At 39.5% G+C, this 26,188-nt stretch overlaps 1 protein-coding gene across 2 annotated transcripts in view; it reads left to right on the top strand.

The window, feature by feature from the left end:
- Positions 1 to 26,188, top strand: part of LOC140732153 (contactin-associated protein-like 2) — a 1,811,541-nt gene that overhangs the window by 1,657,232 nt on the left and 128,121 nt on the right. For both annotated transcript variants that reach the window (XM_073054373.1, XM_073054374.1), the window contains exon 19: positions 5,058 to 5,282. In XM_073054373.1, coding sequence (XP_072910474.1) covers positions 5,058 to 5,282 — 225 coding nt within the window. The remainder of the gene's footprint in view (positions 1 to 5,057; positions 5,283 to 26,188) is intronic.

The raw sequence follows: 26,188 nt of genomic DNA, 5'->3' as shown, positions 1-26,188 counted from the left end.
GAAATCTGCTGGATGAATTCAGCGGGTCAAGTAGCATCTGTGGGAGCAACGGGGCTGTTGACTTTTTAGGTCCACAATTGTTTTCATCAGGACTCAGAGTGAAGAGGGTGAGTGGTGAGATAATTCCAGTAGATCCCTTGATACTCCCGATTACAGCTTCTGTAATCACGTATGTCTCTGGTTGATAAGTCAATTGGCTACCACATATTGCCTCAAGTGTAACTGGGTGACAGGAGAAACAAGGAGATGGACATGAGAGACAGAATAAGTTACAAGAGAAATAAATGTTAGAATAGCATTGATAAGTGTGCTGTGAGAACTGCCATGGACGTGATGGGTTGGATAGCCTCCCTCTCATGGAAGGAAATACAACTGACACCTGATTCAAAGCTCTGACTAGTCCAATTTTAACTTAAAATAGTGAGTGTTCCAAAAATCCTTCAGCGGGCAGCCACACTTGACAGAACACTGGGCAGTCATTCAAAAAATTAATGTAGAGTGACTTGGCTTGGCTTCATGGTGAGAATGATAAAGACTTATGGAGCATGGGAAACAACCTGGGAATACCACAAGTTATGGCACAGCTCCAGCAACCGTGAGACTCTTTAACTATAGAATAATTTGGCCAACAGTTGTTATATTATTAACTGAATATAGGATTAGCTGAGACAGTCACTAAACATAGGGATTTTTTTTAGTAAGTTGTTCAACCAAAAGGATTCCAGTTTGATAAAAGGTCATTACCTGAAATGTTAACTGGTGTATCTCCATGCATGCTGCCTGAACTGCAGAATATTTGCAGCAGTGTCTATTTTTATTTCGGAGTGATCCGGAATTCTGTCAGATAACTGCTAAATTGGGGGAGTGCCAGCACTGCTACATTCAGCTTCGGTGTTCTTATATTAAAACAAAACAAAAATGATACTGGCCCATGGTCAGAATCAAGTGTCAGGCTGTGGCAGGAAGTGCATGGATGCAAAGAAGCAGATTGAGTTGAAACTCTGCTGTGGTAGAACAAAGAAAATAGAACATGCCTTTTGGCCCATTATGTCTGTGCTAACAATAATGTCAATTTAAACAGCACATCTGCCTGCATGTGGTCTACATCCTTCTATTACAGTGGTTCCCAACCTTTTTTATGTCATGGACCAAAACCATTAAGCAAGGGGTCTGTGGAACCCCTGCTCCATTCCCTGCCTGTTTGCATGTTTGTCTAAATGCCTCTAGAAAACATTGCTATATATTTGCTTCTAACACTTCCCTGTGCAGCATGTTCCAGACACCTACTACATCCTGTGTAAAATGAATCTTGCTGCATAATTCTCTTAAACATTCCCCTCTCACCTCAAAGCTATGCCCTCTAACATTTGACATTTCCATTCTGAGTAAAAGATGCAATTATCTACTCTAACAATGCCACTCGTAATTTTATATACCACTAACCTGTCACACTCCCCCATCCCATTTTCCAATGCTCAAATGTAAACAATCCAGGCCAACCTCCCCTAACCTCCAGTAGATTCAGTAGAAATCTAACCTCCCCTTATAGCTAATACTTTCTCATCCAGGCAACACCCTGGTGAACCTCGTCTGGACCCTCTCCATAACTTGTTTGCCTCCAGTCAATAAAAAGGCCTAGATATGAAGAAAATCCATTTGGATAAAGTATATCTGAAAATCTGATTAGCGACCAATCAAACTGGAGAATTGACACAGTTACTCCTTCTATTTCTTATGTTCTTAGAAATCAAAAGAGGATAAGGGAGGGGATTTCCAAGGAAATTTTGAAAGTTGGCATTACTTGCTTGGAAACAGGGACTGATTAATCAACCTCTCAGTTACACCTTGTGTCAATAAGGTATTTTCAGTTGTATTTTACCAGTCTTTATTTTCCTTCAGCCCCCAAAACCATTTTCTAATCTTGTTTATCAAAAATTCTTTTGGATTCAAAAAAAATTTGGAAATATATGTTCTCGGTATAATTTTTAAGAAATTGATGAACTTCTTAGCAATGCCCAACAAGCCAACCATTTTGACTTAATTAGCAGTTATCACAAAAGGTGAAACTGCTTTGTTCTAAATGATGTAGATATAGTATAGATATAATGATGTCACATCTGAATTTTCACTATACATTCCAATACACATAGCAATATAAATTAGACATAAAGTGTAATCATATTGGGTTTGCTGACCACAAAGTTCTAAACTCAAACAAGTATCTTAAACCCTATCCGATATTGATTGCTCTAGGTACCCACAGGAAAGGGAGGTTATAATGTAGCTGCCTACTCTTCAAAGAATTGTTTACTTCCTTGTTTATCCTCTACAGCAAGTTTAACTCTCAATACCCACTATTTCAGTGATTAGACCTCCTCCCTTCCAAGGAGGAGATACTTTAACCAAACAAAGTAGTTCAAACACGGTTCGTTTACTTTTAGTGATACACGTTTAAATCCACACAAAATTCTAAAAACACATCTAAAACTCACAGAGTATTTTTATGTTCTAAAAGACGTAAGGTTTTCCATGCAATGCAATAGTATCAGTCTGGTCTGCAAGCTTCCTTGAACTAAATGACTTAGCCAGCATTGTCTGGTTTGAAACAAGCCAATTAACATAATACCACCTGAGTTGTTAGGAAAGATTGAATCAGGACTGAATTCTTTGGAACATAGAAGATTGAGAGGAGATTTGATAGAGGTATACACAATTGTGAGGGGCAAAGATAGGGTAAACGCAAGCAGGCTTTTTCCACTGAGGTTGGGTGGGACTACAACCAGAGGTCATGACTTAAGAGTAAAAGGTGAGACATTTAAGGGGAACATGAGGGGAAATGTCTTTACTCGGACAGTCGTGAGAGTGGGGACAAGTAGTCCATGCAAACTCGAATTCAATGTATAAGAGAAGTTTGGATAGGTACAGTACGTGGATAGTAGGGAAATGAAGGGCTATGGTCCTGGAGCAGGTCCTTGGGAGTAGGCAGGTTAAATAGTTTTGGCATGGACTTGATGGGCTGAAGGGCCTGTTTCTGTGCTATTCTTCTCTACGACTCTGACTTTTGTTTTACACTGCCTCTCTAGAGAGGTCACCCCAGGTACTATGGGCTAGCATTCCATGTTCTATAGACAATTCAGCTTCTTTGCAAAGTTGTTCTTTTAACCTCAGACTGATTATTGCTTTTCATTTACATTAAGAACCGAAGGCTGTCTCCCGTTTGTGACAAAAAGCTAAAGCAAGAATAGTTGGAATTTTAACTTATTCAAAAACAGGCCTTTGATCTGCTGTGTTGGAAAGCTGAGCTTGGGAGAATAAAAGTCAGGCCCCATTGGCCCTGGACAGTGAATATATATATCAGTAGTTATGCGTAATGCATTCAGGGATACTGTTCTGCACAATGCAAGGTTACTTGATTCACTGTTGCCTTAATGCCTTCCTGGCAGCCTGAGTCAGTCTGTCCATTCTCCTCTGACCTCTCTCATTAATAAGGCCCACAGACTGCTGTTCATGGGGTGTATTTTGCTTTTGCAACATCCCCTGTAAACTCTATAGACTGTTATGCATGAAAATCCCAGGCGATCAGCAGTTTCTGAGATATTCAAACCACCCCATTTGGCATCCACAGTCATTCCACAGTCAAGGTCACTTAGATCCCATTTTTTCCCCATTCTGATGTTTGGTCTAAAAAACAACTGAACCTTGTGACCATGACTACATGATTTTGTGTATCGAATTGCTGCCACATTATTGGCTCATTAGATATTTGCATTAATGAGCAGGTGTACCTGAAAAAAAGTGGCCATTGGGTTTGTATATATTTCCCTCCTTTCTCTTGGATTCCACCATGAAAGTATCCGTGATCTACTTGCAGAATTAAATAGTGGCATGCATTTTAGTGATTTTACTTTACAAGCATAAATATGGTTGTTAACAGAGAAAAGATTGCACGTGGAACACTTCATGAATGTGTTAGGTATAAGTCACGGGGAAGCAATCAAGTCCAGATGAAAACGTTCGGTCCGTGGATCTCAGTCAGATCAGAAATAGAAATAATTTGCCACAATGCTCTCAAGTTGAGAAGAAAGCAATAAAGAAAACTGAATGTGCAATAATTGGACACATAACATTGTAAATACCAAAAAACAATAAGTGTGCCTCTGTGGTAATCAAATCAAAATTTATGACGGAAATGGGGAGTATTGTATCGTATGGTTGTCATCATAATTTTTATGAGGGTTACAGGTAATTGTGAACTTGTGCATAAATCCAGCACAGCAGCTCAGCTTTTGGATTTAAACAGAAAGTTTGTCAAATTGAATCATCTATGTGAACAATATAAATGAACTGCAATTGAAGAATTGTGACAGATATATGATCTGTTGTGATCACTACAGGAGCTAATTTTCCTGACATTTCCTGGGGTGCAAAGAATTGTAAGGTGTACTTCATGGAGCAAAATCAAGCGACCTCTATTATCCAAGTGCAATTCTTTCTGCTCAATTTTCTCTGCATGCTACACCTAGGTGATCTTTGATACCCAAGAGCAATAAAAGGAAACCTCCTATGGTGTTAGTGCCTTTTATTGACAGATGAGCAGAATGACAGGCTATTGAGATTCTACACTATCCTCATTCAATTCCAGCACATTACCTAGTAGCCAAATAGCTCAGGGTTTTTGTTGTAGCCGTTCAATTAAGGTGTAGAGTCTCCTTGTTGATCTACAGGTTGAACATCTAATTTGTCTGTTTGCAATTGGCTATTTGTCATCCATCTGCAGTAGTATGCAATCTGTATCCAAATGATCAAAGGAACTGCATAATTGAATTCTTTGTCTGATTTGAACTCCCTGCTGATTTTGTTTACTTCTATTTTACAGTGACAGGGCTGAAGTTAGTCATTGGTATCAGAATTGTTAAACATAAAGACTACTAATGAGGTTTACTGAGTCACTGCTAAGCATTCAGTATCTGTTTCTTTCATTAGATGTACATGATCTATGTTTCCATCTGGAATGAATTATTTTCATGAGCTTGTGTTAACATCATTCATTTTTGCAGACGTTGGTGGATTTTTTGAGGCTGGGACCTGGATCCGCTACGACTTCCTGTCTTCTGCAGATACACCCAAGGACTTCAAGAATGCAGTACAACCAGCAAACTCCAACCTTACCTTGACCAAAGAGGATCTGGTTTTCAGTTTCAGCACCACCAACACTCCCAGCATTCTGCTGTACATCAGCACCTATTCACCGGATTACTTGGCTGTTATTCTGAAACACAATGGTGAGACAGTGAAACTTCATTTTATAATTTTAGATAAATAATTACAAAAAAATGGTTGCTGTGCAATCTTAAAATGTAGAACTATTTGTTAATTACATTTTAGATACAGAACCATTGAGACATAGAGCACAAATACAAGCCTTTCAGCCCAAGTCCATGCTGACCTTGGGCCGACATATTTAGCTGCAAATTCCTACATCTGTCCCACATCCCTCTAAACCCCATCCCTGCATGTACCTCTCGGAGAGTTTCTTAGTTACTGATTCACCTGCATCGACCATTTCCTCTGACAGCTTGTTCTATATTCTCACCACCCTCTGCATGAAAAAGTTGCCCTCAAGTCCTTTTTAAGAAGGCGACAATTATACCAGTGCCCAAGAAGAGTAGTGTGAGCTGCCTTTTCGACTGTTGCCCGGTAGCACTCACATCTACGGTGATGAAATGCTTTGAGAGGTTGGCACGGCTAGAATCAACTCCTGCCTCAGCAAGGACTGGACCCATTGCAATTTGCCTTTTAAATCTGTCCTCTTTAATTCCAAATCTATGCCCACTGGATATGGATTCCTAAAACCTGGGGGAGAGACTGCTACTATCCACGTTGTAATTTTATAAACCTCTGAGGTTACCCCTCAATCTCTTATGCTCTAAGAAATAAAGACCTGGCCTGGCCAACATCACCCAGTAACTCAGGCTCTATATCTTTATAAGTCTTTTCTACACCCTTTCCAGTTTAAACACATCTCTCCTATAACAGGTTGTCCAAAACACACACAGTACTCCAGGCTCGGCCTCATCATCAACTTATAAAACTGCAGCATAATATCGCATCTCCTATACTCAGTGCTCTGATTAATGAAGCCCAGTATGCTAAAAACACTTTAGTCACCACCATATCTACCTGGGACACCGTTTTCAATGAATCATGCCCTTGTACTCCATTACAGTCCTGAATACCCCACCATTCTTACTACAAGTCCTACACTGGTTTGATATTCCAAAATGCATTACCTAACACTTATCTGTATTGAAATTCATTTGCCAATACTCAGCACCCTTCTCTAACTGATCCAGATCCCTCTCCATGATATAATTTTCCACCATCACCAACAAGTCCTAACTTTGTGTCATTCACAGATTTAGAGATCCACATACTCAATCTAGCCATGATCAAGATATGTGACATTAACATGATTGCTTAACAATTCAATTTGCCTTTAGCCATAGATTTGCCTTAAATGCTATCTTACCAGAAATATTAACCTGTTTAGAATAGATGAATAAATGTTCCTCACTAAAATTATTTTTGGGATTGGTTGAATGCCTGACTTATTCAGAAATTCAAAATCCTGCTGAAGACAAAAACAACCTCTGAGAAAACTCATTTATGTCATGCTTTGGTTTTCTAATATAAAATTCATGACTTTTTTTTACAATTAATTTGCCTAACTCATGGAATCATAGAGTGGTTATGATGCAGAAGAAAGCTGTTTCTCAGGAACATAGAAAATTATTCTCTCTCACGTTCCTGTCCAATTCCTATTTTTGAGGACACTGATTGATTCTGTTTACATGATCCTAAATGGCAGGGGATTTCAGATTCACAATATGCTCTGGGTGAAAAGAACATTTTGCTTGTGTTCCCCTCAAACTGTTTGCTCATTTTCTTTTTTAATCTGTGTGCTTGAATGATCTGCTAAATGGGAACAATTTCTCTCTGTTTGCCCCATCCAAACCAGTCATGATCTTGTATATTTCCTCTGAACATTCTTTGTTTCAAGAACAATGACACCAGCTTTTACATTCTAACCTTAAAGCTGAAACCTTTCCTGCCTAGAGCCAGTAAATCCTTTCACCACATCTCTCGGACTTCCACATCCTCCCTAAAGTTTGGTGAACAAACTTTGATGCAATGATCTAGTCACGGCCAATCCAGAATTTTGCATCATAATTTCCCTCCTTTCATACTCTCTATCTCAACTTACGAGCTCCAGTATTATACATACCTGAACTAACCACTCTTGCATATGTCTTTACACTTTCAAGAGATCACACGTATGTGCACTCAGGAAATGGTGAGAGTAATTTAAATTTTCTCCTTTTTTTTGCTTAAATTGCAGATTAATCTATCGTGTCGATTGCATTGGTCTATTTCCTTACTGGTACACTGGACTAGGCTTAACCAGTTTACCTTTACCTCTGCACCTATGTCATTATGTTCCTGTAAACCTGTTACACTTACACTATTTAGTCTACAATGTCTACCTTTAATCTTTTGCCCAAATATGGATCACTTCTCTTTGCTAAATTTAGTCTGCCACTTGTTTCCCTATTCTGCAAATATTTATATGCCTTTTTGCAGTCCATTAATCATTTCCTTATCATTTAACAGACTTACAAGCCTTGTGTCATCCATATTTGGGTCACTAAAATAAATTTTTATTAAAACAGTGCTCTCAACATTAACCTGTCAAGAATAGCACTCTGATATTTGCTCATCAGTTATTCCTACTTGCTGCTTTTTATTTCTTTTACATCAATTTCCTCTCTGTGCTTTTTGCATCGAGTTTTTTCACACACCTCTAAAAACCCAAGCAAACATAAATTTCATCAGGCTGGGCAAATATGTTTTGCCTTCTAACAGATACATTTTGGCTATAATTTCTTTTTTAATTTCATGTAATATTAATGCAAATGGATTTCTCCAAGTATCTATTAATGTTTTTGCTGATTTTTGCTTCCAAACCCCCCCCCCCCCCATGGTTCTTAGACCAGTGAATGCCCAAAATGTCCTTACTTGTGAAAAACACATTGGAAATAAAAGTGGAAAACACTGGAAACAGTCAGCAGGTCAGGCAGTATCTGTGGAAACAGAAACTGAATTAACATTTCAGATTAAAGATCTTTTGTTAGAAATAGGAAAAAAAGAATACAAATTACGTTTACATTGCAGAGAATAGCTGAGGCATGAATAGGTCAAAGGGAATATTCTAGATAGGATGAAGCCAGGGTTGCCATGGTGATACTGTAAAGTGATGATAAAATAATGGATAATGTTAGTGCAGTTGTAGTTAGTGCAAATGGGTGCTCGATGGTCAATATGGACTAATTGTGCCGAATCTATGACTGTGGCTAAAAGCCAGATGAAGCAATAATGAGGACAGTTGGAAAGAAATAACATGAATAACAATACTTAAAAGCTGGGACATGAGAGCAGTTTGAGAACAACAACAGAAACAGATCATTTTTAAAGCAGCAACATGCAAAGCTAGATGGAATGCTAAGCAGGCAATCTGTAGAAACTAGAACTGGTCTTATGCTGTTTTCTAGTCCATTGGCACCTACCCATCTATAGGGAGGATTGGACGAATATGGTAATACCTAAGCATTCTGCACTCTCATCTCTCTTGGAAGCCTAGAATGCATCCCACTGCACATTAAGTGACTTCTTTAAGGATAGCCAATCTTTCTGGTACCTATCGCTTATAAATATTCATCCTATCCATTATCTCAACTGCCTCCTTTTCTATTGAGATTTTGGCAGCATTTTCTAACTTGGAAAATACCAAACTAAAAATAACTCCTTAGATATTCCAGTAATATCTTCTGTATCGATGTTTTTATCACTTTCTTTACCTCTAATTAGCGCCCCCATAACTTAGCTATGTACTAATTACTGCCACTGGGAACACTGGTAAAGGTAAAGAAATTCAAGGCCTGTGGATCTGCAAATTAATTAGGAGTATGTGTGAAGTTTAAAAAAGGAAAAACAAAACTGTGTAGTACACGAGAAGAGAGCTTTGATAATCTTTTAATTGGTTGATGGCCAAATGTGCCCTTCCTATTGCAAATGTTAAACATCAGCTGTGGAAGTTTTCCTCTTTGAAACTTAATCTAACAGCTTTCATGGACCGATGCAATCATTATTATTCTGCACATTCAAGTCAAGTGGCACATACCAAGCTGAGCTCATCACCAGCAAGTCAGGGCTTTGTTTTGGCAAGAAGGAAGGATGACAAGTGGCTGAATTTCCCTGCATAGTTCTCAGTGCCAGACTGATTTAAGTCAGAAATACAAGAAAATCTGCAGATGCTGGAAATGCAGAGAAATACACACAAAAAACTGGAGGAACTCAGCAGGCCAGGTTTCATCTATGGAAAAGAGTAAAGAGTCCACATTTCAGGCCACGACCCTTCAGCAGGACCTTTCAGCACAGCTGGAGCTATATCCTGGATCTCTCTACCTAAAAGTACATTGAGAGTATCACTGTTACTATTGGTTCTAGGCAGTCAGAGAAGAGCAATAAGTGTTGACCCTGGCAATAACATCCACATCATTGTCGTTAGGTTGCATCTAGAATTTCCAGTTGGTGGGTGATTTCCCTGCACGCCGCTCTGACATGCTGGGAAATTATGTACTTGGCAGGTGGCAGCGGTGGTTTGCCTTTGCCTTCTGCTGGGTGAGTTTAAAGAAATCACCATCTCTTGCAGTGGATGACCAGGACGTCTACGTGCCTTGTCATACTCTTAGCGCTCCATCAACGCCTGCTGGCCTGCCTTCTTGACAGTTGGACCATTAATCGGCCTCCTCTGCTCAATCCGCCAGGGCCAGACTTCACACGCTGGGACGGGCAGATCCTCTACCTCACCGAGGGTCAAAGACCCATCAGCTACCTTCACTTGGTTTGGCCCGTCTGCTACAGCTACTTGGAGCCACAGGTGAGAGCTGAGTGTCAGGTGGGGAGCAAAGATGGCCGAGCTGCCCTGAAAAAGGGCACGGCATGCCTCTCCACCAGAGGTGCTACCCCTCCCTAGACACCCCATACACCCCAACATCCACATCACATAAATGAATTAATAAAAGCTGCTTTCCTAGTCAAGCCAAATGAGGATCACCTTGTAGCCCATATAAGTCAGTAGTATTGACTTAGAACACACATCCTGTCACTTGCTTTTAGTCCAAAATAACTGAATCTAGCTTTACACTGGTTGGCACCAAGGGTGCAGCTAATTATATATGTCAATTCCTTTCAGCGGTGTATTTTGTGAAGACATTTGTAAATATTTACTGAAGTTCTCTAGTTATATCTTTTAATTGTTTAGCTGATTAAAGCTGAAGTTTTCCAAATACAGAAGGTTCTGGAGTAAACTCTCAATTCCCTGATGGCAGGGAGTCTGGATCACAGCTGCCGCTCAGATGCAGCATTTCCTTTGTTTTTGTGCAATGGTGGTGGATGAAAATTCCTACCTTCAATCTGTTGCCAAAAGTTACTCCAACAGCTTAATTTTGGTACAAAAATTTTTTTATGTATGTATGCAGCTGGTTTTACCCAATACTTTTCCCAAATTCAGAAAAAAATAAATCCCCAAATTGGAAGAGCTAAGTATCTCACACTATTCACAGTGTTAAATTATCTGGAATGACATGTCCCTGATTCATGTCATTAATTCAGAAAATACATGCATTATTATTGGGATGCAGCAGGCAGCATTTGACCTAATAGTTGAACAAAATAGTTTCCTGGGTTGCTGATTAATTCTCAGCTTTCTGTTTCCCAGAACAACAATGTTACTGCCCAAGAAAAGGCCTTTAAAATTTCATTTGTCTTCCAGTTTGATCTGATCAAACTTAACTACTCCCTTGACTGGCAGAAGAAATTTTATCTTGAAATCATTTTTTAGCAATTCACATTCATTTGTAGTCATTTGTTATTGACAGGGTTAGGAATAATATGGGAAGAAGGTAATTCAATAAATATCTGAACAGAAAGACATTATATACAACAGTACAATAAGAGAAATGAGAGGAAGGAAAACAGAAGCCATAGATGTTGGATTAATGAGACCATAAACACATTGGAGCAGAATTAGGCCTCTCAGCCTATCAGGTCTGCTCCACCATTGCACCTTGGCTGAGTTATTATCCCTCTCAACCACATTCTCCTGCCTTCTATCAGTAATCTTTGACAGTTTGACTAATCAAGAACCTATTAACATCCACTTCAAATAGACTCAATCAATTGGTTTTCACAGTCATCTGTGGAATTCCACAGATTCACCACACACTCTCAAGAAATTCCTCCTCATCTCAGTTCTAAATGGATGTCCCTCTATTTTGAGACTGTGCCCTCTGGTCCTAGACTCACCCACTACAGAAAACATTTGCTCCACATCCACTCTATCTGGGCATTTCAATATTCGATAGGGTTCAATAAGATCCCACCCCATTCTTCTAACCTTCAGTGAGCACAGTCCCAGAGCCATCAAACACTCCTTATAGGTTAACCGTTTCATTCCCAGAATAATTCTCGTGAACATCTTCTTCAATGCTAGCACATCTTCCCTTAGATAAGAGGCCCAAAACTACTCACAATACTCCAGATGTGGTCTGACCAATGCTTTATAAAGCCTCAGCATCACATCCTTGCCCTTAAATTCCAGACATTTTGAAATGAAGAGTCACATTACATTTGCCTTCCATATCACCAGCTCAACCTGCAAGTTAACCTTTATGGAATCCTGCACAAGGACTTCCAAGTCCCTTTGCACCTCTAATCTTTGAATTTTCTTCCCATTTAGAAAATAGGCTATGCTTTTATTACCAAAGTGCATGATGATTTCCTATGATACTTCCTTACACTATATTCCATCTGCTAATTTTTTGTCCATTCTCCAAATCTGTCTGTCCTTCTGCAGATTCCCTGCTTCCTCAACATTACCTGCCCTTCTACCTATCTTTATATCATCTGCAAACTTCGTCACAAAGCTATCAACTCCATCATCTAAATCGTTGACATATAACGTGAGAAGAAGCAGTCCCAACACCGATCCCTGCAAAATAGCACGAGTTACCTACAGCCGACCAGAACAGGCCCCTTTTATTCCCAAACTTTGCCTCCTGCCAGTCAGTCAATCTTTTATATATGTTAGTATCTTTCCTGTAATACCATGGGCACTTGTCTTGTTAATGACCCTTATGTGTGTCACCTTATCAAATGCCGGCTGAAAATTCAATTAAACAGCATTTACTGACAAGCAACACACACAAAATGCTGGAGGAACTCAGCAGGCCAGGCAGCATCTATGGAAAAGTGTACAGTCAACATTTCAGGCCGAGACCCTTGATCAGAACCGGAGAGGTCTTGGCCCAAAACGTTAACTATACTTTTATCCGTAGATACTGCCTGGCCTGCTGAGTTCCTCCAGCATTTTCTGTGTGTTGCTTGGATTTCCAACATCTGCAGTCTTTCTATTCTTTGTGATTGAACATTTACTAATTCTCCTTTGTCTGTTCTGTTACTTCCACAAAGAATTCCAACAGATTTGGCAGGCAAGATTTCCTCCTAAGGAAACCATGCTGACTTCAGCCTACTTTATCATGTGCCTCCAAGTACCCCAAAGTTCATCATTAATAATGGATTCCAACATCTTCCTGACTACCAAGATCAGGTGAACTGGCCTAAGATTTCCTTTCTTCTGCCTTCCTGCCTTCTTAAAGAGTGGAGTGACATTTGCAAATTTCCAGTCCTCTAAACCTATTTCAGAATCGTGATTCTTGAAAGATCATTACTAATGTCTCCACAATCTCTTCAGTTACCTCTTACAGGACACTGGGATGTAGTCCATCTGGTCCAGGTGACTTATCTACCCTCAGACCTTTTAGCTTCCCAAGCACCTTCTCCGTAGTAACTACATTCACTTCTACCCCTGACACTCTCAAATTACTGGACTGCCACTAGGATCTTCTGAAGTATGAAAGACACTATACTTATCATTTTAAGCATAAAGTAAGAAAGCTGTTTATAATATCTTTAAAACCAATGTGTGTATAATTTTGCAATACTCTGTGCTTCATGGGTAGGGATTTGCTAAAAATAGTCAACTCAAAAGGATTTGATTCAGATCTAGAACTGATCAGAAAGAATGGAAAGTTGCTTTATTTATAACTACTGTGCTCCGAGACTCACTATGAGCAAAGCAACCGTTTTGTGATCTGGTTAAAACTATGCTTGATCTGTGGTTCAAGAAAATAGTCCCCCTTTCCTCTTGCTTCTTCCTTTTTTATTTACTGTCTTTAATTTTTTTTCATTTAGGAATCATTGCCAGGTTCACTTGCAAGTTCTCCTTTGTGTGACAGAAGATAACTATAATTTACTGACAGGTAGATTTTCTCCCCTTTCCATGAATTTTACTAAAAAAATAATACAAGATAGCATTAGATATGGCACAATAACCATCAGAGGTACAGTCCTGAACGCAAGTCTTAGGCACACATATATAGCTAGGATGTCTTCAACTTTTGCACAGTACTGTAGTAATTTTATGTATTGCACTGTACTGCTGCTGCAAAAAAGAGCTAATTTCTTGCCATATGTGAGTGATGATAAACCTGATTCTGATATGGGTCTCTATTGAGGACTGAGAGTAGGAAGGAAGTAAGGAGAAATTAATCACTATTGGGAAGAAGGGAAGGGAGAGGGAGGGAGCAGAAAGTACCAGTGAGACATTCTGTAATGATCAAAAAACCAATTGTTTGGAATCAATTAACCTTGCCTGACATCTCAGGGCTGGGCGTTTCTGCACCCCTGCCCCGGCACTCATTCTCTGCCACCTGTCCCATACCCTTCCTGCAGCACTCCACCCTCTCCATTCCCCAAATCCTTTGCTTCGGCAGATTTACAATCTTGCTCTCTGTTATGTTTTGTAACTTCAAAACATTAAACTAATTCAAAGGAAAATGAGAGCCAGGAATGTAAGTCTAACTTTGTTTTTTAATATTCGCAAGGTGCACGTATAACGTGGCAACGTAATGACGTATGCCGTTCACATATTTTTGCATATAACTCACATTGAATTATTTAAAAAATAAAAAATCCTTAATCAACAACATATTTACAATATTACTCAAATAATACTGAAAGATTAAACACACAACATTCCTCCCTGCTTAGTTATAAACTCAAACTCATTAGAGAGTGCATCTCAACTATATACACAGTACACTATGTCATACAACTACATCCACATCCACAGCATAGTAAATTTTAAATGAATCATTTCAGGCCTAAAGATTTAATCGCTGTGGAGGATTTCTTACTTTTGTAGGATAACATTTTTCCTGACGAGAGGGGTCACTCTGCTTGACAGGCGAGGCTTGTGGCTGTGAAACAACCTCATTTTCTGGGGGCACCTTCGTGGTAGTGGTAGGAGTTGACTCTGAGACTGCATGAAGTGGTTCTGATAGCTCTGGACACCTTTCTTCTCCTTCTCTTGGCATTTCTCTCTGGATCTACTTTGATCCTTATTTCTCTCCTGGTGCCAGCTTCTTTCCCTCCCTTTATCCCGCTTTTTTTCTTTCTCACATTCCTTTTTTCTTTCACATCTTTCTCTTTTATCTTCTTCCTAGTTTGTGCATCTGGATATTGGGAAGGGGCATTTTGTTCATTGGAATATTCTGTTATTAGTCTTTCCATTGTACCTTTTACAATCAGATCTCTCCTTTTGGTTTCCTCATCCACAACATTATCTGACAAATCCTCTGTTCTCACATGCGTATTGACTCCTTTCTATTTGGTCTACCATTCATCCAGTGTGGCTTTGGTCTTTGCATCTACTTTTATAAGAAGCTTGTCTCCCGCTTGAAATTCATGCAATAACCTTAATGCATGCAGAGTAGATTCTGGTTCTTTATATTCACCAAAGCTAAATGCTTGCAACTTTCCTGAAGTTCTTTGAACTCTCTTCCAGCTTAAAATGTAGCCACATTTCACAGGCAGCTGCCTGATTAGCATATCAGAAACTTTCTCAGGTATGTTGCCTACAAAAGCTGTTGTAGTTGGACCACTGCTTTTGTTACTTCACAATTCCAATGAGCAGCATGGTCCTTCCTGATCCAATATGCTTTCCAATCAGAGGCACAGAGGTTGGCACCAACACCTGCTTGTCCTGTGTTGGGCAACAGTTCATGGCGTTCATTATGGAGATAGTTGTGGTCTCATTCAGTACCTTTCTTAATTCATTTTCAGTTGGCTTCATTGCAGGGGATGTGGCATGCAAAGTGTGGAGGGATCACCAATCAAGTTGTAGTTGTGTCAGTCAGTCATGCCCCCATGATGCTGTTCCTCCTGTTTTTACCACGTACAAGTTCAATGTGGCTTGTTGATTGTTGTATTTCTCTGTTACGAATGCCATTCCTACTAGAGTTATCTTTTCTCCAGTATAAGTTCTTAGCTGTATATCTGGAGGCTTCAGTTTAGTATCTTTGAAATGCTGTTCAAACTCATTTTGTGGAATGACTAAAACAGCCGAACCAGTGTCTAATTATGTTTTAATTAATTTGCCATTCACTTCAGGCAGAAGCCATATTCCCTGTCTATTGTTAATTTTCACATTGTAAATCAGAAGGGTATCCAGTCCTGAGTTACTCCCATCATTATCAGATTTTTCAGCAACAGCATGCAGATTAGTTGCAGAACCTGGACCCCTGTACCTCCCTCTGTAATTGGATCCTCAACTTCCTAACCAGAAGACCACAATCTGTGCGGATTGGTGATAACATTTCCTCCTCGCTGACAATCAACCCTGGTGCACCTCAGGGGTATGTGCTTAGCCCACTGCTCTATCTCCTGTGTACACATGACTGTATGGCTAGGCATAGCTCAAGTACCATCTACAAATTTGCTGACAATACAACCATTGCTGGTAGAATCTCAGCTGATGACGAGAGGGCATACAGGAGTGAGATATGCCATCTAGTGGAATGATGCCACAGCAACAACCTGGCACTCAACGTCAGGAAGAAGAAAGAGCTGATTGTGGACTTCAGGAAAGGTAAGACGAAGGAACACATGCCAATCCTAATAGAGGGATCAGAAGTGGAGAGAGTGAGCAGCTTCAAGTTCCTGGGTGTCAAGATCTCTGAGGATCTAAGCTGGTCCCAACACATTGATGTAGTTATAAAGAAGGCAAGGCAGCGGCCATATTTTATTAGAAGTTTGAAGCCATTTGGCATGTCAACAAATACACTCAAAAACTTCTATAGTTGTACTGTGGAGGGCATTCTGACAGGCTGCATCACTGTCTGGTATGGAAGGGCTACTGCACAGGACTGAAAGAAGCTGCAGAAGGTTGTAAATCTAGTCAGCTCCATCTTGGGCACTAGCCTACAAAGTACCGAGGATATCTTTAGGGAGCGGTGTCTCAGAAAGGCAGCGTCCATTATTAAAGACCTCCAGGACCCAGGGCATGCCCTTTTCTCACTGTTACCATCAGGTAGGAGATACAGAAGCCTGAAGGCACACACTCAGCGATTCAGGAACAGTTTCTTCCCCTCTGCCATCCGATTCCTAAATGGACTTTGAAGCTTTGAACACGACCTCACTTTTTTTAATATACTGTATTTCTGTTTTTGCACATTTTTAATAATCTATTCAATATACATAGTTGATTTACTTGTTTATTTATTATTATGTTTTATTTTATTTATCATCTATTTTTCTCTCTCCGCTAGATTATGTATTGCTTTGAACTGCTGCTGCTAAGCTAACAAATTTCATGCCACATGCTGGTGATAATAAACCTGATTCTGATTCTGATTCTGATTCTCTTTTTCTTGACTTTTTATCTTTTTTCTTCCCTCTGCAGTCCATTTAGTTTTATGTGCCTGACATGCTCTTTGTATGTGTCCTACACTTGGTTGTATTAACTGCAAGTTTTGCTTTTAAACCTGCATTGGCCTGGTGTATGTGAGGCCCTCCCATGATAGTAGCATAATTTGTTTTGTCAGGCTGATTTCTGTTTAGGTGTTACAGTTTGGTTCATTCTCACTTTCATTCCTGACTGCAACTCAACTGTATCTCTGTCTGCTGTTTCCATTGATACAGCAATTTCAACTGATCTTTTAAATGTCAGTTGTGCTTCCATTAGAGGCTGATTTTGAATGCTTTCTTGTAAGATTCCACAAACTAAATGATCTCTCAGTGCATCATTAAGCCCATTACTGATATGACAATGCTCAGACAATTTCTTCAATTCAACCATGTACACTGAAACAGACTCTCCTTCCTTTTGATTCTGCTTATGAAACCTAAAGCAGTACGCAATCAACAATGGTTTTGGTTCTAAGTGCTCCTGCCTTACTTTCACAACAGCAGCAAAGCTCTTTCCTGCTGGTTTGATTAGAGCAGTTAAACTTAGAAACAAACTGTATGCCTTTAAACCCATTGCATTCAGCAAAGTTGGTATTTGTTTCTCATTGGCTATATCATTTGCTTCAAAATACTTTTCAATCCATTCAGTTTACAAAATCCAATTATCTGTTGTGTGATCAAATGCATTAATCTTTCCGATGTAGCTGGATATTTCTGCTTTTTTTAATGATTATTAGCACCAAGTACTCACCGTTTATGAACCTGTGAGTTCTTGCATTTTCTGTCTTTTATTAACTCAGCTGTCTGCCCATGCTGGGCTGTTTTCATTTTTACTCACCATTCCTCACTGCGCTTTTTTTTTACTCGAATGTCTCGCTGCACTTCAACAGGTCGATAGCTGTCTCAGGTTCATTTTTAAAATACCTCATTGCCTCCGTTACTTTTTGTAACTTCAATACATTAAACTAATTCAAAGGAAAGCAAGAAAGCCTGGAATCCAAGTCTAACTTTATTTTTTTCTTTAAGCGAATCATGTACGTACAACCTGGGAGAGTGATGATGCATGCAATTCATGTATTTTTACATATAACCTGTAATAAATTACTTAAACAAGTAAAGAATGTTTGATCAACAACATATTTATAATATTACTCAAATAATACTGAAATATTAAATACACTACTCTCTCTACTCCAAGTTGAAAAATACAGTACTGTGCAAAATTCTTTGACACCCTAGCTATATACAGTATGTGCCTAAGACTTTTGCATAATGCTGTACATAAAGCAGTATTTAATACCAATCTGGAATTTTTGTATTAGCAGGCATCATTATTATTGTATGTTTATTAATCAATTTGAATCATTAAGAGCATGTGTATGGTTTAATGACATATTCCCCAATTCATCTTGTATTGTAAAGTACGATTTGTTAGTGCCCAAAAGATGGTTTGCCACACAACCAATTCCATCCTATTATCTGACACGAGAATGTATAAATTTCAAAATTAATTGGAGGAAAACACAATATTCAGAAATCTCTCAAAACATAATTAAAGTTTATATCTTCTGAATACATTTGCTCTTCCTTAATATCAGTTGAGTCACTCTAAGTCATATTCTGCTTGAGCACTAAATAAAACAGCTGATAGGAGTACTTCTTCTTATCAGAAAGCACAGAACTGACAATTTGTTGCACGTGGCTTCGTGCAGCTCAAATTATGCAGCAGCAACTTCATGACAGAAGTTCAATTTATTACAAATTATTAAATGTCACTGAATAGACCATAACGAGGGCATCATTCAGAAAATGTTTCCAGGATGAATATTAAGATTCCCTTGGATGCCATATCTGAAACATCTATTACCACTCCTCATCTAATGTGCTGCAATAATTCCATTGCCATTGCAGATGAGATTAACTAAATTAGCACAACTCTGCAATCAAACTGGTGGATCCCTGATCTTTATAACTCTTTGCTACACTGAACAATGAATTTATTACCCAAGTGAATAAGAACTTCTCTAAATCTATCATCTGCAAGCTTTCTTGATTGAAAGCCTTTCTAATGTACATCACTTGGAGAGATTCTTTTTGTGGACCTATTTAAATATCTTATTTTACAGATGAAGTGCAGTAAGGTAGCAAAGTCTTAAATCTGTTCTTAATAAATTGGTAATCAATCGTTCTATGTTAGAATATTGGCCTGGCATCGCTCAGAGCTGGGACTATTTTCAGATTTCAATGAAAGAACATATTAGATGTAGGATGTATAAAATATGAAGTATGTTTAACTCTGGCTTCGGCTAGCGGCTTCATATAGGGGGTGATAACCCCCGACCCGACCAAACTTAAGAAATCTCATTTGGGTGGATGCTGCACGATGTGTCCCCTGTTACAAATCAGTACCCCAAAATAACAAACAGTACACAATATGCGATTAAATAATTAAGCTTTATAATTCTTACTTTGACTATATGGTTATTAAAGACCAAAAAAAAAGAGAAAGGGCCCATTCTTATGAAACAGTCCATTGCGCAATGTTGGAGCTCACTGATAAGCCAGTCATCCACCATCGGCCTCCTCCGAGCGTCGCTGCATTTCGGACCCTCGCTCCAAGTCCACTATGTCCGGTGGTCTACCAATTCTCTTTGTTTGCATCTTCTCTCCTCATCTCTCCCTGGTAAAAGACTGCGAAAATCGCTCTTCCAGACTCACAGGAAAGAATAACAGTTCTCTCATTGGATAGCCCCCAGCATTCCAAACCCCGTTATCTCCAGTCATAACCCAAACATTGCAGTTACAGAGAAACTATTACATTAGCAGTGAAACCTTACAGCATGTTGCATATGTTTCCATTTTAAGAAATGTAACATCAAATTAAAGCATATTAGATCTAGATTGGCTTGGTAGATTCGATTCTATATTGGCATAACCATAGAAAGCAGAGGGGTGTTATTCTGACTGGCAGTCTGGAACCAATTTTGTTCTGTAAACATCTGTTCTGGGATCATATTATCTGTGATATACAGTATATAAATGATTGGGATAAAAATGTAGGCGAGCTTATAAGTAAGTTTGCGAACGACACAAAAACCTGTCAGATTTGCTGATACTAAGGAAGTTTGTCAAATAATATAGCAAGATATCGATCAGCCAGAAAAATGGTTGGACAAAGGGCAAATGCAGGAGAAATCCAGGAGAAAAAACGTGAAAGGAAATTGTACAGTAAATGGCAGGACAGTTGAGTGTTTTAATGTACTGAGATATCATGGGGCCCAAATCCATAGCTTTCTGGAAGTAATAGAAGAAGAGAACAGAGTGGTAAAGGAGGTTTAAAGTATTACTGCCTTCATCAGTTGTGTACAAATTCTGGCAAATCATGCTGCAGCTGTATTAAAGTTTGGTTACGCCAAACATTGGCATAATTTGGAATATTGTTTGCAGTTCTGGTTGCAACTTTGGAGGATTTGTGGGTGCATAAAAGGTTGCCTGGATTAGAGAATATAAACTATAAGGAAAGGTTGGACAAACTTGGTCTGATCTCTGTGTTGCATGAAGGCTGGCAGATAATCTGTTACAAGTATAAAAAATTAAGGATAAGCATAGATATGGTGGATAGTCACACTCCCAGGGTGGGAATGTCAAATACCAGAGGGGCATGGTATTAAGTTTGAAAGGGAGAAAATTCAAAGGAATTTTGCAAGACAAGTTTTTTTTACACAGGAAGTAGTAGGTGCATGAATCATCCTGCCAGGGAAGCTCATGGAAGCAGATACGATAGTGACATTTAAGAAGCATTTGGACAGGTACATATACAGGTAAGGAATGGACAAATATAGACCATGTGCAAGCAGTTGGGATTAATTTGGCATCATGATTGGCACAAACATAGTGGGCAAAGGTCCCATTCCTGTGCTGTATTTTTGTTTGTCCTATGTTCCATGAGACTAGCCACAAAGGTTCAGTGTAGGAGCTTCCAGAGACTGCTAAATGCTAAGAACATCAAGTACGACAGGACTATCCCGTCAGCGAGTTCCTCAATAGTGATGGAGTTGGACTTAATGTGTACCATTGCTGTGTTGTGGCCTGGACTTGTTGCATAGTGTTGTGTCAAGATGGTGCATGGTCTAAGTTGTGAGTGATTCTCAGACTTTTTTTTATTGCAAGACCATGTTGGACATTGGTAACATGGAATACTACACGTCCAATTCACTGGTTCATTGGCAAGACTAAACACAGGGAAGCTGTGTTGCCTCAGCTGAGGCATGGACTGGACCTAGACCAAAGCCCAGGCAGTGTGGGAGAGAGCAGGGGCCTCTGTTGGCTGCACTAGAACCCATAGTCTGTTGCGGACTGGCCCCTCCCATAAGTGCTGCCCTTCAGCGTTCATTCAGTGCTGCTCTCCAGTGTTGGCTTGGAGGAAGAAGAAGCTGGACCAGGACAATCTATAGTCACGTCATTCAGGGATTTAGGCTATTTTTTTTCCCCTTTCTGACTAAAAGTTTCTCTGAAATCATAACCACACATGCTATTTCTGCTATGTGCTTCTGATAAATTGTCTTGCACCTTTGCCCCAGAGGATGCCACTTGTTTGGATATATTCATGTGTAGATATAACTATTTACATTCTTGATAGTTAAACTTGAACTTGAACTTGAACTCCTGCCTGAGGAGTGACTTGGGTCTGCTCCAATTTTCTTACCATCACAACAGGTCGAAAGCAAGTGCGATTTCAGTGGCTTCATCATTCAACCCTGAAACAAATAGACAGTGAAGATGCACACATCAGGATGTTCTTCATTGACACAACTCAACATTCAATACCATCACCTCATCAAAGCTAATCAATAAGCTCAAGACCTAGGCCTCAGTATCTCCTTGCGGGACTGGATCCTCAATTTCCTCACTTGCAGACTTGCCCAGGTGCACCACACGGCTGTGTGCTTAGTCCCCTGATCTGGTCACTTTATACTTATGACTGTGAGGCTAAGCACAGCTCCAATGCCATATTTAACTTTGCTGACAACATCACTACATTAGCTGAATCAAATGTGATGATGAATCAGCATATGGGAGGGAGGTTAAAAATCTGGCTGAATAATGCCACAACAACAACAGTCATCCAGAGTCAGCAAGACCAAAGAGCTGATTATTGAGTTCAGGAGGAGAAAACCAGAGTTCCATGAGCCAGTCCACATCAGGGGATCAGAGGTAGTGAGAGTTAGCAATTTTAAATTCCTAAGCATGAGTATGACCTGGTTTGGAAATACCAATGCTCTTGAACACAAAATGTAGTGGATACAGCCCAATCCATGACTCGTAAAGCACTCCCCATCATTAAGCACATCTACAAGGACTGCTGTCATAAGAAAGCAGCATCTATTGTCAAGGACCCCCTTTCAAGAACTCTACAGCTCACATTCTCAGTATTATTTGTTTACTTGTTTATTAGTTTCTTTCTTTCTTTTATTTAATTATTTGCACGGATTGTCTTGTTTTGCACACTGGTGGCTTGTCAGTCTTTGTGTGTAGTTTTTCTTTAATTCTGTTCTATTACCTTCTTCTACTGTGTATGCCTGCATGAAAATGAGTCTCAAGGTACAGTAGTACATGGTGACATATAGTTACTTAGACAATAAATTTACTTTGAATTTTGAAGTTTGGACCAAACAAGAATGACTACAATGGGATGAGGGAGGAGATGGCGAGCTGCTGACTGGGAACACGGGTAACATTGCAGTTGAGGAACTGCGGCAGATTTTCAGGGAGATTTTTTGTGGTGCTCAACAAAAGCTCAGTTAAAAGCAAGGATTGAAAGGGTAGGGAGAGACAGCCTTGCATAACTAAGGAAATTAAAGAAAGCATCAAATTAAAGGCTCAGGCGTACAAAGTCGTCAAGAGTAGGGGGAAACTGGATAAGTAGAAAAACTTTGAAGAGCAACTTCGAACCACTATCCAAGCAATAAGAAAATGGAAGATAGATTATGAATGTAAATCAGCATAAAATATTTAAAAAATAATATAATGAAACATTTTATATTGATATAAAGTGGAAAAGTTTGGCTAAAGTGTACATCAGTCCCTTTGAAGATGAGAAGAGAGAAGTAATATTGGGTAATGTGGAAATGGCTGAGGTCTCGAACAACTATTTTGCATCAGTCCTCACATTGGAGGACACATTAACCATGACAAAGAGAGATGTGATAAATGTAATGGTTGGTGAGGACCTCGATTAAACCATTGTCACTAAAGAGTTAGTGATGAGCAAATTAGTGAACCAAAAGGTAGAAAATTCCTTTGGTCCTGATAGGATGTATCACAGAATACTAAAATAAATGGTGGAGGTTATAGTGAATGAGTTTGTAATAACTTATCAAACTTCTCCAGATTTTAGGCAGGTCTCGGTGGATTGGAAGACAGTGGTTCACTACAGTTTAAAAAGGGATTCAGGCAGATGGTGGGTATCTACAGTCCAGTTAGATTAATATCTATAGCTGGGAAGTGCTTGAAGCTATCATTACAGTAGAAATAGCAAGACATCTGGATGGAAGCAGTTCCATCAGGCAGTCATAGCATGGTTTCATGAAAGGCAGGTGGTGACAAATTACTGGCGTTGCTTTTTGGTGGGCTGCAATCATCATGAGTGGTTGTTTGTTTGGCGGCGGCTTCATGAGGTTTAAAAAGAGCTCAGGGCCTTTCTAAACTTTTTAGGGGGTGTAATAATAGCAATTTATTCGGCACTCAGTAAAGGCCAATTAAAAGAAGTGAAGTACAAGCAGAATAGCCATTGTAGGAATGGTCAGGTTTTGGATCAACAGGCTTAGGTAAGAATTTACGGAGGCTCTAAGTAACTTTATCATAAGTTTTTTTTTCTCTTTCTTTGTCTATTAGTCTATCAGTGAAAATGGGTATAGAGTTAGTGGAATGTGAGTTTTGAAAGTTCTGGGAGATGTCCAGTCTCTCTGAAACTACATCTGCACGAAGTACATTGGGATGCAGCTTTTTAGAGATCATGATAAGGAACCAGAGCTGCAGCTCAATGACCTTCAAACACAGAAGAGAATGATGAGGTGATAGTTAGGAGCTACAGGGAATTTGTCTCCTGAACCCTAGGGGAGGGTTTAAACTAATTTGGGGGAGGAATGGGAACTACAGTGAAAGGGATGAGGATGGGGCAGTTGATATATAAGTAGTTGCCATGTGTAGTGAGACTATGAGGAAGGACAGGCAGATGATAGGGAAAAATTGCAGTCAGTGTAACATAGGGACAAAATCAAAATGGGTGATGAATACAGGATTGAATATATTATATTTGAACGCACACAGTATATGGAACAAGGCAGATGATCTTGTAGCACAGCTAGAGATTGGTAGCTATGATGTTGTGGGCATCACTAAGTCATAGTTGAAAGAAGATCATAGTGGGGAGCTTAGCATCCAAGGATATACATTCTATCGAAAGGACAGACAGGTAGGCAGAGGGGTTGGGGTGGCTCTGTTGGTAAAAAAAAATGTAATCAAATCTCTAGAAAGAGTTGACATAGAATTGGAAGATGTAGAATCCTTGCAGGTAGAATTAAGAAACTGCAAGGGTAAAAAGATGCTGATGGAATTATATAGGGGCCCCTGAACATTAGCCAACATGTGGGGTAAAAATTACAATGGGAGACAGAAAGGGCATATAATTAAGGAATTGTTATGATAGCCACGGAGTACTTCAACACCCAAAGATGAAGAAGTATTCTAAAGGGAGGATGAGGCAACCATGGCTGACAAAGAAAGTCAAGGTCAGCATGAAAGCAAAAGAGGGGGCATATAATATTGCAAAAATTAGTGGATCGGAAAACTTTTTGAAAACCAACAAATGGCAACTAAAAAAGCCATTAGGAGAAATATATTTGTTATGGAGTATTTATATTATAACCAACCTTGAAATTAGTCTCCTTACAGAGAGCCAATAGAATCTATTGACAAAGACTGTCATACATCCAACGGGCAGAAAAAAGCATCATGCAAACAATAAAAGTAAGCAAATAACTTTCAGAACTGAAGTTCACAAAAGTGAGCCCGCAGCCAAGAGGCCAGTCACAGCAGATACAAAAGCCCATTAGTCACATTTCACAGCCTCAGTTCAGCACCAAGATGAGTAAACCTTGCCAATCAGCAAGCTGGATAACTCTCCTCCTGCCCTGATATCCTTTCAATGTGACCCGGCGCTTAAATCAGCCAAACAGTGGGCCCCAGTGACTAGTGGTGTTCCACAGGGGTCAATGTTGGGATGAGGCTTTAGGGTCATTGGGGGCACATGAGAAAATTAAGGATGCTGTAAAAAATATGGTTATATGATGAGATTTTGGGCTACTTGGAAGCGCATGAGGAAATAGGCCATAGTCAGCATGGTTTCCTTAAGGGGAAATCTTGCCTGACAAATATGTTAGAATCCTTTGTGGAAACAGCAATCAACATAGACAAAGGACAGTCAGTGGATGTTACTTACTTGGATTTTCAGAAAGTCTTTGACAAGTGCCACATATGAGACTACTTAAAAAGATTAGAGGCCATGGTATTACAGGAAAGATGCAAGCAAGGATAGAAGATTGGCTTACGAGCAGGAGGCAGATTGTGGAATAAAGGAAGCCTTTTCTGGTTGGTTGTCAGTGACTAGTGGTGTTCCGCAGGGGTTGCTGTTGGGACCGCTTCTTTATTGGTTATAGATCAATGATTTGGATGTCAGAATTGATGGTTTTGTTGCCAAGTTTGCAGAAGATACGAAGATGAGTGGAGGGATGGGTAGTGTTGAAGAAGCAGGGAGTCTGCATGAGGACTTCGACAGGTTGGGAGAATGGGCTAAAAAGTGGCAAATAGAATATGGTGTAGGGAAGTGTATGGTCAATGCCTTTAGTAGAAGAAATAAATGCTTAAACTATTTTCTTAAATTGGAGAAAATTCAAAAATCACAGGTGCAAAGAGACATGTGATTCCTCATGCAAGATTCTGCAAAAGTTAACTTGCAGGTTGAGTCAGTGGTGAGGAAGGCAAATGCAATGTTGACATTCATTTTGAGAGGACTAGAATATAAAAGCAACAATGGAATGCTGAATCTGTATAAGGCATTGGTCAGACTGCACTTGGAGTATTTGAGCAGTTCTGGGCCCTTTATCTAAGAAAAGACATGCTGGCATTGGAAAGGGTGTAGAGGAGGATCAGGAGAATGATTCCAGTAATCAAAGGTTAACATATGAGGAGCGTTTGATGGCCC

This window comes from Hemitrygon akajei, chromosome 8 (assembly GCF_048418815.1).
Source record: "Hemitrygon akajei chromosome 8, sHemAka1.3, whole genome shotgun sequence".
NCBI classification, from domain to species: domain Eukaryota; kingdom Metazoa; phylum Chordata; class Chondrichthyes; order Myliobatiformes; family Dasyatidae; genus Hemitrygon; species Hemitrygon akajei.
Note: the sequence above shows the minus strand (reverse complement) of the source record. Positions and strands in the feature narration are given on the sequence as shown.